Source organism: Hipposideros armiger, unplaced genomic scaffold, assembly GCF_001890085.2.
Source record: "Hipposideros armiger isolate ML-2016 unplaced genomic scaffold, ASM189008v1 scaffold_74, whole genome shotgun sequence".
In the NCBI taxonomy this organism is placed as follows: domain Eukaryota; kingdom Metazoa; phylum Chordata; class Mammalia; order Chiroptera; family Hipposideridae; genus Hipposideros; species Hipposideros armiger.
The window spans coordinates 669,681-684,314 of NW_017731424.1; the positions used below are offsets into that span (position 1 = coordinate 669,681).

At 55.0% G+C, this 14,634-nt stretch overlaps 1 protein-coding gene across 3 annotated transcripts; it reads left to right on the plus strand.

Moving 5' to 3' along the window:
* Positions 1 to 5,303: 5,303 nt before the first annotated feature.
* On the plus strand, positions 5,304 to 13,025 carry EMX2 (empty spiracles homeobox 2). 3 transcript variants are annotated; one of them, XM_019642900.1, is made up of 3 exons: positions 6,219 to 7,222; positions 9,157 to 9,341; positions 11,549 to 13,025. In XM_019642900.1, the coding sequence occupies exons 1-3, from the start codon at positions 6,814 to 6,816 to the stop codon at positions 11,714 to 11,716; spliced, it is 762 nt and encodes a 253-aa protein (XP_019498445.1). In that variant the 5' UTR covers positions 6,219 to 6,813; the 3' UTR covers positions 11,717 to 13,025. The 3 variants fall into 3 exon arrangements, with proteins under 3 accessions (XP_019498447.1, XP_019498445.1, XP_019498446.1); XM_019642901.1 differs by lacking the exon at positions 6,219 to 7,222 and adding an exon at positions 7,230 to 7,899 and having other exon boundaries at positions 11,549 to 13,019; XM_019642902.1 differs by lacking the exon at positions 9,157 to 9,341 and having other exon boundaries at positions 5,304 to 7,222; positions 11,549 to 11,652.
* Positions 13,026 to 14,634: the final 1,609 nt, after the last annotated feature.

Consider the following 14,634-nt stretch of genomic DNA (forward strand, 5'->3'; position numbering starts at 1 on the left):
AAGATGCGTCCCATGCTAGTCCTGGGGCCCGCGGGAGGCCACTTTGCCTGGCCTCCAGGAGCATCTGGCAGCAGTGGGTGTTCTTGTGGTCCATTGAAACCACAGCTTTTGGGGCTGTTGGAAGAGAAAGTGACAACCCCACCCACGCACTGGAGGGAGGAGAGTACAGGGGAGACAGTGCTGTCTCCACCCCTTTGGGGCAGTCGCCTGAACAAGAGCACCCAAGTTCCCTAATTCCTGCATCCCTGGCTGTGTCCATCGATCTGTCCCTCGTCTATCCTTGTTTGGCCTTAGACTTTCACCGGAGGGAAAAAAAGAGACCAGAACCTCCTTTGAATCTGTTTCCTTTCTTTCGATAGTGAATCAGGACTGCCTGTTTTGAGGGACTGATGAATTCCAACGTGATGAAGGAGGTAAAGCTGGATGGTCAGGTCCTGCGTGTGGCTCCTGGCGTCAGCGCAGAGTTCTGGCTCTGAAACTTTGGATTCAAAACAGATAGATCTCAGGAAACCCAGACACTCAGAGGTGCCTGCTAACAACGTTAGGAGGACAGGGCCTGTTGATGGCAGCTGGGGCAGCAGAGGCAGGAACCAGGGTATAAACTCTCCTGGGAGGGCTCGGGCTCCCAGGTGGGCGCTTTAAAAAATTATGCGGTGGACGTCACACTGGTTTCCAGCGAACCCCGCGCGAATTCCACGGCCTCACCTCAACCGAAGGAGCCACGCTGCCCAGGGCCAGACTGGATCCGCGCGCTCCGGGAGGAAGCTCCAGGTCACCCGGGTGGCGTTGCTGCGGCCCAAGCGGGCGGGTGATCAATCGCCACTTGCCCTAACCCAAGGCCCTTTTCTGGGGTGTCCTCGGCCGGCCACGAGGGGGCGCGAAGCTGGGAGAGCCGCACCCCGCGACCCCAGCTCTTCCAACTCTATTCCAGGTGGGGTCAGGGGATGTCATCATGCCATTCTCTGAGCCCCCGTGGTCGGGCCGCGGGATCTGGGCCCTCAGGCGTGAAGGTGTGGCCGCATGTGCGCGGTAGCTGACCATCGCACTGACACCGTGAATCACAGCCGCCTCGTCCCTTTTAGAGTAGAACCCATCCTCACTTCCTCGCACCCTTTGGAAGGAAGCCCGACTCCTAGTGGAGCTGGAATTCTAGCGTGTATGCTGGACTCTGCAGCGGAGGGCTGGAGCTGATGGAGGGAAGGAGGACGCATTTCCAAGTGGTCCTTTCTCATCTGTGGTCAGTAGGCCTCCTTAGGCTTCCTATCCTGGCTCAGACTGAGGTCGCGCCAAGGCCTTGGCAGTGGGGCACAACCCCAGCACTCCCCCCGCGCACCCGACTCAGGAGCTCGCAGCGGTATTCCGCCCGCGCTCGACCCTCGCCACTAGGCGCCGCTGCGCGCACGCGGATCCGGGCCCCTGGCCGCAGCGCCAGCCCAGCGAGCGGCCTCTAGGGAAGAGGCCAGAAAGGGATTTTCCATAATAATGTTTTTTAAAGTAGTAACTCCTCTTTTCGTTTTCCCACCGCCGCCCTGCGTTTTTGGAGAGGACAGGTGACTGGGAATCACCACAGTGGGTGGAAGGAATTCTTAACCGCCCCAGGCCTCCCCATCCTGGGACAGCTTTCACATGCCTTGGGCCAGAGAAAGGGATCACCACTCGCGGGCGTCGGCGCTTCCCGCTGCCTGGCGGGCTCACAGTACCGGCTCATCCGGAGGGTCTTTACTGCGGGGGGCTGGATGTGGCAGAGTGCGCTGGATAGGATGGACCGCACCAGGCTATGGCCTAATAATAATACCTGATGAATGGTAACTATGCCAAGCATTAGCTAGCTTACTTACTCCTCTCAACAACTGTTAAAATACTGATTGATATTTCCTTTTCACAGGTGAGAAAACCGAGGCTCAAGAAGGTGAAGGTTACCCAGGTAGTGACCCCTGGCAACACCTGATCACACACCCACCCCAGTTACCACACAGGCCAAGCAGGAGCCGGATGAGGGAGAATCCACTCACTGCTGTTGGTTCCTCCAAAGGCAGGGAGGGGGCTTGGGGGGAGAGCTCAAAGCAGAAGCTTTGGGGCGATCCCCAGCAATCTCTTCCCTTTGATATCTCCCACCACCCAGAAATCCAGGCCTTTGTCACCCCAACACCTCCCTGGTGAAGTCCTGGCTTTTGAGGGAGCATAAAGGAGCTCATGGCAGGAGTGTGAGACCAGCAATAGCCTTTGTTTGTACAACTTTATTGTTCAGTCTTGAAGCCCAGAAACAAGCCCTGGAGTGGGTAGATAATAATAATAACAGCAACATGAAGAACAAGAGCTAACTTTTATTGCAGCTCATTATGTACTAGACACTGCCTAACCATTTTGTTTGCCTTATCTCATTGGACGGCTAAGATACTATTCTTTATTCCATTTCATAGAAGTGATAACAGGCACAGAGAGGTTAAGTAACTTGCCCAAGGTCACCCAGGCTTGACTTTTTTTGGTGTGTGTGTGTGTGTGTGGGGGGGAGTTAATAAGGTATAACTTACAGTAAAATTCACCCTTTGTACTGTACAGTTCTATGAGTTTTGAAAAACGTGTACAGGCATGTAATTACCACTACCATCAGAAAGTAGAGGCATTCTCTAACTCCCCTGAAAGGGCCCTACCCCTACCTTCCACTGCCTTACAGGCAGCATTGGCCATATTTTTGCAGATGACAAAATGGAGGTCGGGAGAGGTTGCCGCATTGCCTCAGATCACTCAGCCAGTGTCAGATCCGAGATTAGAACCTTCATCATGTGTCTGCTAGTCTGGCTTCCTGCAGAGTATAGATTCCTGAATCTACAAAGGCTGACCCGCAGCAGCACGGGGCGTGGGGAAAGGGACCCCCTTGCTCTAAGATGGAGCCTCAGAAATCCCCCACTTTCACTGAACGCTGCCTGTACAAACACCCACCCTTCTAGGACAGCTAAGGAACAAAGAGGGGCCAGATTCTGCAAGGCCGAAGCCACTAGTAAAGTGAATGCAGCTGCCCAGTCCAAGGACCTGGGGCTAGAGGTGGCTGAGGGTCCGAGTCCAGACCAGCGTGCGCGGCGCCCTGGCGTGCCTCCACCCACCAGCCTGGTTAATGAGTTACACTCCGAGTTAATTCTCCCGGCTCATAGTAGCCTAGTGGCACGAAACTTCCCGAGGTCCTCAGGTCTGGACGCATGAATTAGCATAGATTACTCAGCTTCTGGAGCTTCCAAAGGGTCCCTGACTCACTGGAAACCTGTTTCTCCTATTGGGGGACCCAAGTGAAGCTTGAGGCCAGCATTGCAGGAGGTGGAGGCATGCCCTGCTCTCACCAGGAGGGCGAGCATGGGAGCCCACAACTCCTTCACTCTTGCCCACCTGCCAGGTCTCTGGGACAAACCTGACCCTCTCAGGGCAGTTTTCATGAAGCAGGTGGCCTGCAGAGGATGTGGCACTAAGAAACCCAGTGGGGAGCGTCCTGGGCCCTCTGCCCTAGCAGTTCCCTGCCCCTGGAGGGAGGCCGAGGGGTCTGGGCTCCAAGGCGTCGCTCATTTCCTTGGGACACTACTCAGACACATTCTGGCCAAAGAGGAGAAAGGGTGTAAGGGGGTGCTGACAATACCTTAGAGCTCAGCCTGAGAGTTTTAGAAGAGGGGAAACACCCTTAAATACCACACACTGTAGAGACACTGACTGGATCCCCTTTGCACTCAAGGTCATCTACTCTCATACCCTCAGCCAAGATCTCTAAGACTAACTGCAATAAATGGTCACTGCCTGCCCTGCAGCCAGGGTGGGGCTTTTAGTGACCCCAGCTTTCCCCCTGGAGCCTAAGGTCCAGTTTGGTGGGCCTGGCCTTAGGGCCAGCCTGACCCTCCGTACCTCCTGGAGAGCCTTCCTCTGAGAAGGGGCCCTTCTCCCTGTCCAGGATCCTGGATCTCTACAGCCTGCCTAAATTGGGTGTTTCTTTCTGGCTTTGGAAATGTAGGGCTGACCCCTACCTCCACCCCAGGCTCCCTGGTTGGAACAGCCAGATGACTTCCACCTTTGCTGGTGGCTTTAGGATCCCAGTCAGCCTGGGTCTGGTGTGGCATATGTTCCCACAGCCTAATGGAGGGAAGGCTTTCTGAGCAGGAGACAGTATTTTTTGAGGTTGGTGGTGCAGGCCCCAGAGACGTGCATCTTCAAATGCACCCAACCCCAAGAGGCTGGATGAACACCCTGTATCCTTGGGTCTTGGAAAAAGGGTGGGGAGGTAGGGGGTGGGGAGGGTGAGCTGCAAAGCAAGGCCCAGAGAATCCACTAAGGATGAAAACCTAGTTATGACTCCTGCCCAGAGGTCTGCAGCCTGAGGCAGGGGCTGGTTTCTCTGCGTGAGGGCAACGCTGAGGCTCACACATGTCTCATGTGTGAATGTGTGTCGGTGTGTATGACCTGGGAAGGTTGAGTGGGGGCTGGTGGGCAGCACGCATGATCTGTTTGCCCCTCATTAAAGTCAGGCGCCTAGACAATCCCAGAAAGCACACTCCTAACTCCTTTCTTGCCTGGAGAGTTTTCTGAAAGGGGGCTTTAGAACACGCCCCCTCCCCAACACAAACCATGCCTGGAATAAAGAAGTCAAGAAACTGGCATGAACATAAATACACAGCAGGTGAAACCAAAGAGGGTCGCGGAGACCCCAGGGCAGGGAGGGAGGGAGCTGGGGAATCAGACAGCAACACTCCACTGATGAATCTGGTGGCGTGTCAGCCTGGCTTGCAAGACTTTGCTCTTCTTCTCCCTCCCAACCCGTTTTTTCCGGGTCTCACAGCAACCTAGTCACCAAACACAGGCATTTCTTCGTCCTTAAGAGAAATGACATGGGCTTCCAAGTAATAGATTTAAAGGACGCCAGATTTCTTTTTATCATTAATTGTAAACGTGCAAAATACCTGCTGGTACTTCACTTTAGAAGAATGTAATTGGCAAAAAGAAAAAAAAGAGAGGAAAAAAAGAGGCGGCTGATGAATAGATAATAGATCTTTAACCACCAATAAACAGAGAGCAGCGCCAGCAGCCTGGGGGATGTGATCATAATTATGCCGCTGCGAGAGCCAATGGGGACGAGGGAACCCGGTCCTAAAATCATCCCAAAACTGAAGGCGAGCTCGAAAATGCGGACACGGCCTGGAACCGGAGATGCGATCTGCAATCCCTAGTTGCGAGCCCTGGGTTTGCACAGCAACCCGCCCCTGGGACGACAGATGGCAGAATAATAAGACAAATAATAATAATAATAATAATAATAATAACAGCAGCAACAATAACAATGACAACAGTAACAAAATAATAATAACAACGGAGCGATAATAGTAGCACCACCTCAGCCTCTCCCCTGACCTTGGACTCCCGGTCCCAGGTATTACAGAAGGAACTGTTGTTGGAAAGGAGGTGAGTGAGCACTCTCCCAAAGAGATAAAGAGACTCTCCCTGTGGGGCAAGTCGGAAGCTCACCGCCCCAGCAGGGTCGTCGACTCCCTTCTCAACTTGCAAATGAACAAGCCGGGTCAAAGACCGCGGAGGCAGCGACCCTGGGACCTAGAGACCACGCGTGGTTGGAGGACCCTCACCCCCAGGCTCCCTCCTCACCTAGGAAACTGCCCGGAGTTTTGCCGCGGGTGGGGAGTAGTATAACCAAACGGCTCCGTTAGCCCCCGTGCGGAACCAGCCTGTGCCCGCTTACCCTCGCGGTGCTCCGGGGACGATCCCACCTCCCCTGACGCGGGGCCGCGGGGGGCGGCAGCGACCGAGCGCTCGGCGCGAGGAATCTGCACGTCTGTCCGTCCGTCTGTCTTACCGGTTCGAACTCAGCAGGCTCGGGATCCAGGGGGCCACAGCGGAGGCGGCGCCTGCCCGGGACTCCGCAAGGACCGGGGTGCCCCGGAGGGAGTGGTAGTGGTGGTGGAGGAGGCGGTGGCTGAGCGGCAGGAGGTGGGGAAAGAGGAGGAGGAGGAGGAAGAGACGGAGCCAAGGAAGAGGAGGAGGCGAAAGAGGAGGCGGCGAAGCCGCAGCAGGCGCGGCGGGAACGAGTGAGCCGGGAGCGCGGGGCGAGGGCGCGGTGAGGCCGGCTGGTCGGGCGGGCGCAGGAGGCACGGCCGAGGCCGCGGCGCCGACTCCGTTCCACTCTCGGCCGGGATCCAGGCCTCCGGGTTCCCAGGCGCTCGCCTCCCTCTGACGCACTTTAAAGAGTCTCCCCCCTTCCACCTCAGGGCGAGTAATAGCGACCAATCATCAAGCCATTTACCAGGCTTCGGAGGAAGCTGTTTATGTGATCCCCGCACTAATTAGGCTCATGAACTAACAAATCGTTTGCACAACTTGTGAAGAAGCGAACACTTCCATGGATTGTCCTTGGACTTAGGGCGCCCTGCCCGCCTTTTGCAGAGGAGAGAAAACTTTTTTTTGCCTCCCCCAAGAAACTCCCCCCTTCCTCCCTGTCTCTAACTCCGATCCCCCCACGCCACCTCGCCAAAAAAAAAAAATTACCCCAATCCACGCCTGCAAATTCTTCTGGAAGGATTTTTTTCCCCCTCTCTCCAGGTTGGGCGCGTTTGGTGCAAGATTCTCGGGATCCTCGGCGTTGCTTCTCCTCCCCCTCCCCCCTCCTTTCCTTTTTCCTTTCCTTTCTTTCTTCCTTTCCTCCCCCCACCCCCACCCCAAACAAACAAGTCCCCAATTCTCGTCCGTCCTCGCCGCGGGCAGCGGGCGGCGGAGGCAACGCGCCGCGGTCGCCAGGAGCCGGGAGCCGTGCGGGCGCCCGCTCCTCGGCGCAGCATGTTCCAACCGGCGCCCAAGCGCTGCTTCACCATCGAGTCGCTGGTGGCCAAGGACAGTCCCCTGCCCGCCTCGCGCTCTGAGGACCCCATCCGTCCCGCGGCGCTCAGCTACGCCAACTCCAGCCCCATAAACCCGTTCCTCAACGGCTTCCACTCGGCCGCCGCCGCCGCCGCCGCCGGCAGGGGCGTCTATTCCAACCCGGACTTGGTGTTCGCCGAGGCGGTCTCGCACCCGCCCAACCCCGCCGTGCCCGTGCACCCGGTGCCGCCGCCGCACGCCCTGGCCGCCCACCCCCTGCCCTCCTCGCACTCGCCACACCCCCTCTTCGCCTCGCAGCAGCGGGACCCGTCCACCTTCTACCCCTGGCTCATCCACCGCTACCGGTATCTGGGCCACCGCTTCCAAGGTACGTGCCACGTCGCGGGGCTGCAGCGCGCTGCATCCCGCATGCCCTGGGCCTGCTCGGGTGGGCACTTGACAAGGCCTGGGCGGAGGTTCCTCCCGCTGGCCCGCCTGCGCGCCCTGTTCGGAAGCCCGGAGGCAAGGGGCCCGGGCATGGTGTTGGCCCCCGGTCTCCAAGGCTGCGGCCGGTTTGGGGGGCTGGCCTGCGGCCTCTTGACCCTTAAAAAAAAAAGGGCAAGACAGAGAAGTTGTCCTCGAGTGCTTTCGGATCGAGGCAGGCCGGGATATCCTGCTCTGGTTGCCGGCCGCCAAGGAGTCCCGGAGCCCGCGGGGTTCCCAGGCTCTCCGTCTCCTCGGCGATGCCCTCGCCGCGCTGGCTCCGAGGGGCGCGGACGAGGCCCGGCCGCCAGGTTCGCCTTCGATTGCGTTCGACAATGTTCGCCACCCACTCCGCGCCCCTTCAACCTAGACCCGTGACTTTTCCGTCTCCGACATTCTTCGAGCCGCGAGGGGACCCGCGCGCCCGGAGCAAAGTCAGGGTTTTTTGTTTTTTGTTTTCCCCTGTTTTTTTTGGAGGCCCGGGGAGGGGCGGGGACCCGCGCGGGTTGAAACCTCCGGAGCTCTACATTCTCGCCGGAACCGACTCAACTGGGGCGCCGAGCGGCCGCGGCCGGAAGGCAGGTTCGATCTGGTTTTTGGTTTTTGCTTTTTTTTTTTTTTTTTCCTCAAAAGAAATGAACCGAGTCAGGAAACGGGCTGGAGGGGAAGATCTGTTTGGGTGTTTTCCTTTCCTGCGATTTTATATTTGTTTGTTTGTTTTTTCTTTGGGTGGGGGTGGGAGGAAAGTTAAAACTCCAGGGGCGGGGGTAGAGGAGAGTAATTAGTTTAGTGATCGGAGCCGGAAAAAGACCTACCTCTCGCCGAAGCCGATCAATACTCAGCGGCTTGTCCATTCATTAACCCTTTGCGTTCCTGCCGGAACCTAGAATCGAGTAGGTGCCACCCCCTATTTTTAAAAAACACAAAACCGTCGTTCACCCTTATTCCCCTTTTTGACTCCGCTCCCACCTGTACTGTGGTTAGTTTTTCTTTGTTTGGGCTTTTAGTGAATCAATTTCCTACCCTATTGAGTGAACCCGAAACTCTGGGTCTTCGCTCGCAAAGTTTAGGGCTCCCTTTCCTCATTCACTGCCAGCCACGCTCGTGGTCCCCACAACAGGCCCGGAGTGGCGGGGATCTACCGCGGCCGCGGGCAGTCCCATCGGGTGCCAGCAGCTCGCTAAACCCCGAGTTTCGATCCTTTGGCTCGCGTCCCCTAGTTCTCTGGAGCCGGGCAGCGGGGGAGCCGGGTCCTCGCGAGGCAGCTGCGGCAGAAGCCAGGAGCACCCGCCCGCGAGATTTCGGTCCCAGCCGGGCAGCAACTGCACACCCGGCCTCTACACTTTCCCGAAGGGGAAAGACTTAAATACATAATTTAAAAATAAGTCCTTGAGAAAATTTTGGATAGCGGCCCGCCACCTCTCCACCCTGGTGAAAGTTCCTTGAGAGGTTAGAAAGAAGAGAAAGCTGTTTCTTTGGGTTGTGGGTGCCAATCCTCGGGCCGGTCCCTGCTGCCCTCTCCTGTGCTCCGGGCTCCCGGAGCGGAGATAGTGAGGCCCGCCGCGCCAGAGCAGCTGCGAAGCCCGCGGAGGTCCGGAGCCTGCAGACAGGCCCCACCTGGGCAGCTGCGTGGTGGATGTCACACAGGTACAGCCCGGACCGTCCGGGCCGGGAAGCTGGACTAGTGTCCTCTTCGCGCGAATCCGGAGGGCCCGGGCCCCCACGGGCTGAGCCGCATGGTCTACACGAAGGCCCTGAGCGCGGTGCCCGGCTCGGGAGAAGCGTGCGGCCTCGGTCAGGGTGACCCGTTCAAACGGACTTCTGCTGTGTCCCCCGCAGGGAACGACACAAGCCCCGAGAGCTTCCTTTTGCACAACGCGCTGGCCCGAAAGCCGAAGCGGATCAGAACCGCCTTTTCCCCTTCCCAGCTTCTGAGGCTGGAACACGCCTTCGAGAAGAACCACTACGTGGTGGGAGCCGAGAGGAAGCAACTGGCGCATAGCCTCAGCCTCACGGAAACTCAGGTGAGCCGGGCCCAGGCGCAGCGACCCCATCCCAACGCTCTGGACCCTAACAGCTGGCACACAAGTGCGGAGCTCGTGAGAGGGCCTTCGGCAAAGGGCCTGGAAGCTGGTTCCACGCCCCCCACTCAGGATGTATGTTGCCAGGTGCCAGGCTTCCTTGATCTTCAAGAAGGGACTGTAGAGCCTACCTACCCCAGGTTCTGATGGGGAATGGCATAGGTCACTTTTTCTATCTGCTGGACATGCCTTGCAGCTCCTAGCTAAGACAGCTCTGCGCTTTTGGTGAGAGTCTGAGGACCCGGCTGGCGTCCAGGAAGAGAGAGAGAACAGCGGGGTGTGGGAGTGCATGGGAATTGAGGCTAGAGAAGGCTGGAAATGGGTAAAGGGAGAGTTCTGTGCGACTGCTGGCCCACGCTCACACCGATAGCTCCAGTCTCCCCCACTCCCCAACCCCCTTGAAGAGATAGGGAGAGTCAGACGGTGGAGGCCAGGCATCCTGGGTACGTCCCTAAATCAGAGAAACAGAGCTGGAAGGCTGCGGAGAAGGGCTGCCTTTGGGGACAGACCCTTCCAGAGCAACAGGGTTCCGTGGCGGGCCTGGTTCTGATCTGCCCCAGGGCGCGGAGGGGGCTTAAGGCTACAGTAGGCGCTACTGTACGCCAAGCTGCAGGGCGGGGTCAGAGTTCTTTGCAAACAGTAACGTTTTCGGGCAGATTAAGTTGTAACACTTTTTCTGGGAGGCGCAAAGAGGTCGAGGCTTTTGTTTTAAAACGTCCTCCCCGACAAAACCTAGGCGGGCCTCGCGGGTTGGTGCGGGGCCTGCACAAGGCGCGGCCCGGCTGATTTCTCCTGGAGAGTCGAGGCGGCGGTGGTCTTTGTCCGCCTCGCTGCCCACGCTGCCTGCAGTCTTTGTGTGCGTGTCAAGCTCCGAGCTCACGGACGCGCGCCTTGGGCGAGCGCCGGGGAGAAATGAACCGTCCTCCCCCTCAATTAGCAAACTCAAAGGAAATTAAACTCAGCCTTGTTCCAGCTCGGCTTTTTCATGGGGCACTTTGGGGGACGGGGGCATTTGGGGAGAGCAGGCTGGGGCCTGGGCCCTACGTCTCAAAGGAGGGAGTGGAGCGGACCTTTGGGGCCTGGGGTGATGCTGTCAGGATAGGACAGGCAAAGGGGGCGGTGGGGGACAAGGGCGTTGCAGGCACCACCATTTCCCTCACCTGTACCTCACTGGTGGAAAACTTGGACAGTGTTACTGTCTGGGCTGGTGGCTGAATGGGGCCTCCCCACCCACCTTCTCCAGGGTGATTGCGGCCCATTCCTGCCTCATTGCTCCCTAGACTTCCAGCAGCTGCTCTGTGGAGGCCAGGCCGCCAGACCACTCTGGTAGGAAGTGATGTGACCAGAGTGGGAGCTTGGCCCTATCCCGTCCTGGGGCTGATCCGGAGAGGCAAAAGGGGGCCGGCTGGCTCTCCCTCTCTTCTGTCCTTTCTCAGTTCCTCTTTCTTCCCCTTTATCCCGAGGTCTTTCAGAAGCTTTCACTTTTGAGCCTCAGTTCCTAACTGGAAAGGTCTAGCCGGGTTGGTCCCCAGGCTTCTGCCAACTGTCCCTCCTGCCTTCCTCCAGCACCTCCCTACCACCCACTCCTGCTCACCTGCAAGAATTCTGGGCAAGGAGGAGGAAACTCAGGCATATCCTGACTACCTAACCAGGGCCGGGGCCTAGCAGAGGAGGCACTACATTTAGGCAACGCTTAGGAAACCCGCAGAAAATAGAAACCACATTGGGCCCTGCAGGAAGCTGCAGCGGCTGGAGTGAGAGGACTTTCCTGCACTGGCTAGGGAGAGGGATAGGCACACGTCTCTTTATGTTCCCTTACTTATTGTTTTTATTGCGGTTTCCCATGCTTTGCGAGGCTTTTGCTCTCAGTGGAATGTGGGTGTCCCGTGGAGGGCAAAGTGAGAAGGGGTGCTGTCCACTCTGGGCTACCACCTGGCCTGGGGAATGGGCCCAGGGCAGGGAGCCAGGCCTCCCACCGCCCTGCTCTAGGAGCTCTGCTCCCTGAAGGGAGGCCAAGGTGAGGCCGGTCCTTAGGATACGGGGCTGGAACAGGACTTTCGCAGTCTCAGACCGGGTTTGAGCCCGGCAAGGCAGAAGAGGTAGGAGGGCGCTGCGGAGAAACTAATGCGCCCTCTGCCTCTGGCCCACAGGTAAAAGTATGGTTTCAGAACCGAAGGACGAAGTTCAAAAGACAGAAGCTGGAGGAAGAAGGCTCAGATTCGCAACAAAAGAAAAAAGGGACGCACCATATTAACCGGTGGAGAATCGCCACCAAGCAGGCGAGTCCCGAGGAAATAGATGTGACCTCAGACGATTAAAAACACATACCGAACCCCACAGAAACGGACAACACGGAGCAAAACAGAGACAGAGAGAGGAGGGAAAGAAGAAGAAAAACACTTACAAAACAAAAACAAACCGCACACACACATTCACCGAGAAGGGGAGAGGGAGTCAGAGAGAGCAGCGGCACATCGCAGACCTTGGGGAGAGAGGGCGCAGGGTCCTGATCCCAGGCTGCGCCAAGATGGGCAGAGGACCCGGGCTCCTTGATCAACATGCAACCCTTGTCTAAAGAGGCAGCTGAATGAGAGAGAGAGAGAGAGAGAGAGAGAGAGAGAGAGAGAGAGAGAGAGAGAGAGAGAGAGAGATCCAATTGTGGCAAAGCCGAAGGCGCTCTGACAAGAGAAGCTGTCAGTCAAACACCAAACCAGCGAAACGAGATGATTGGCAGGTATTCCGTTTATCACAGTCCGATTTAAAAAAAAAATGATGATAAAAGGAAAAAACCCAACCAGGCACAGGACTTTTTATTTTGCACTTCGCAGTGTTTCCCCCCATCTTTAAAATAATTAATAATAATAACGATCGAAATTCCGTATCCAGCCCCATCCCACACCTGTTCAAAAACTTGAATTGCATGTAGCAGTTGTTGGGCGAATGGTGTCTAAAGACAGAAAATGAATTGTAATTTTATTTTCTTTTAAAAGACAGGTTCTGTGTGCTTTTTATTTTGATTTATTTTTTTGAGAAATGTGCAGTCTGTAAACACTTTTTGATACCTTCTGATGTCAAAGTGATTGTGAAAGCTAAATTAAGTAGGCTCAGCAATAGTGGTTCTCTTACAGAGAAATAGGGAGCTGGATGAGGGGCTGCGGGTGGCGGGGGGAGGGTGTCCGCAAGAGGAGTCAGGACTTGTGCTGGAAAAAAAAACCCCCACCTAAATTAATTATATTTCTTGGACATTCCCTTTCCTAACATCCCAACGCTTAAAACCATGAAGTAAACTTTTAGTGGTTGGAGATATCGGCCAAGTTCAACCATTCACCGTAAAGGCCATTCCAAACTTTAAAACTATCTATTGCAAAACCCGAAGGACTGTAGTTAGCGGGGATGATGCTAAGTGTGGCCAAGGACACAGCGGCAAGTTTTCAAGCACTGAGTTTCTATTCCAAGATCATAGACTTACTAAAGAGAGTGACAAATGCTTCCTTAATGTCTTCTATACCAGAATGTAAATATTTTTGTGTTTTGTGTTAATTTGTTAGAATTCTAACACACTATATACTTCCAAGAAGTATGTCAATGTCAATATTTTGTCAATAAAGATTTATCAATATGCCCTCAGAGTAGTCGTCTTGGGAAATCGAAGTGAATTTTTTCTAAAAAAAAAAAATGTATCTCCATAATTTGAGTGTGGTCCTTCCCCAACTAGGCTCAAGAAACCCAGCCTCCCCACCCACAAAAGGGCCAGACTGATGGATTCTTGGGCATTTTAAAGAGAGATGAGGGTGGAAAAAGGAGAGGATTAGGAAAACTTAAGTCCTTCAGAAAAGGGATGGGAGAAAAGTTTTTCCAACCAGACCTTTGCCCATTGCAAGGCTTCTACTGAGGGAGTTTAGTTTGAATTGCAGGTTAAAAATGACTACATCTCTTAACCTCTAGTTATTAAAAAAAATCTATACATATAGTTATGCATCGAAGAATATTCCTCCAGGATTAGGGAAAACATCTAGCAGAATCCGAATCCTGGAACTTTTAAACTGTGTTTCTGACTTTAAACCTCAAAGTACAAGTGCCTGTCTCTCAATCTCTCCCCTTCCTTCCTTCCTCCCTCCCTCCCTTCTTTCCTTCCTTCCTTCCTTCCTTCCTTCCTTCCTTCCTTCCTTCCTTCCTTCCTTCCTCCCTTCCTTCCTCCCTTCCTTCCTTCCTCTCCCTCTGGCCCCAGTCTGCCAAAGGTGATGAGGCAAGCCCACAGACCTCAGCAGCCTTATAAGGCAAGCATTCTGAGAAACCTCTGATTCTTAATTTTAACATTAAAGAAAAAGTTGTAACTAGTCTTGGAGGAAACTTAGCGCCCCCCTCGCCTTCCCCCTTCTGGGGGTGCGAGGTTGTTTTTGCATGCTTCATTTGCTTCTTATCCTGATAGGCTGCATTAATCAGTTTTATTTCCATTGATAGAGAAACCTCGTCTGTTCTGTTCGAGCTACAAAGCGTCCTGCGAGCTTTTGTGAAAGTGCAAATCAGTTTAAGCAATTATCATACCAGGAATATGAAGGGGAAAGAGGAGGCCTTGCCCAGTGGTCTCCTTTAATCTCTTAATCCACGGATCCAGGGGGGCTGCCTGGACATAATTTAGGACAATCTCCCCACCCTTTACACTGTGATAAGGCCAAGTTACAATGCAGGGCAAAAATACAAGCTTTGTTAACATCCTGCCTTGAAAAGTTAAGATTAGACATTCTGTGCACGTGTGGGGACTATAGGGCACTATGGAAATTTTTCTTTTTTTCCTCCCTTCCTCTCTTCTAAAGTGGAATTCATTCTTGGTCTCTCTCCCTCTTTTTTTCTTTATCTCTGCCTGTCTCTCCTTTTTTCCTCTGTCTCTGTTTCTCTTGAGAACCTTGGCTGTTCGAGGTGCATTTCCATGTAGACTCCTCTGGGAAGGTGTGTATGTTGTGGGGAGCCTCGGATGCAGGAGGATGCTGGGGTGAGAGGGGGCCGCCTTGGGGGACCCAGGCTGTCTCTTGAGGGGACAGGTGCTGCTCTGGGTAGCCTGGAAACTCAAGTGGGGTTTCCAGCTGCTTTGACAGCAAGACCTCCGTGACCAGTGGCTGTCCAGAGTGCTTTGCAGTCACTGCTACAGCACGGCATTCCTTTCTCCAAACGAGTTACCTTTTCCTTCTACCCATTTCCCCAAACCCGGAATGCCTCAAACATGGAACATAGACCTGTT

Excerpts from the sequence above, each read along its gene's own strand:
- EMX2 (XM_019642900.1), top strand. The coding sequence starts at position 6,814 with ATGTTCCAACCGGCGCCCAAGCGCTGCTTCACCATCGAGTCGCTGGTG. Across the intron at positions 7,223-9,156 it reads TCTGGGCCACCGCTTCCAAG|GGAACGACACAAGCCCCGAG; the intron begins GTACGTGCCACG and ends TGTCCCCCGCAG. Across the intron at positions 9,342-11,548 it reads TCAGCCTCACGGAAACTCAG|GTAAAAGTATGGTTTCAGAA; the intron begins GTGAGCCGGGCC and ends TCTGGCCCACAG.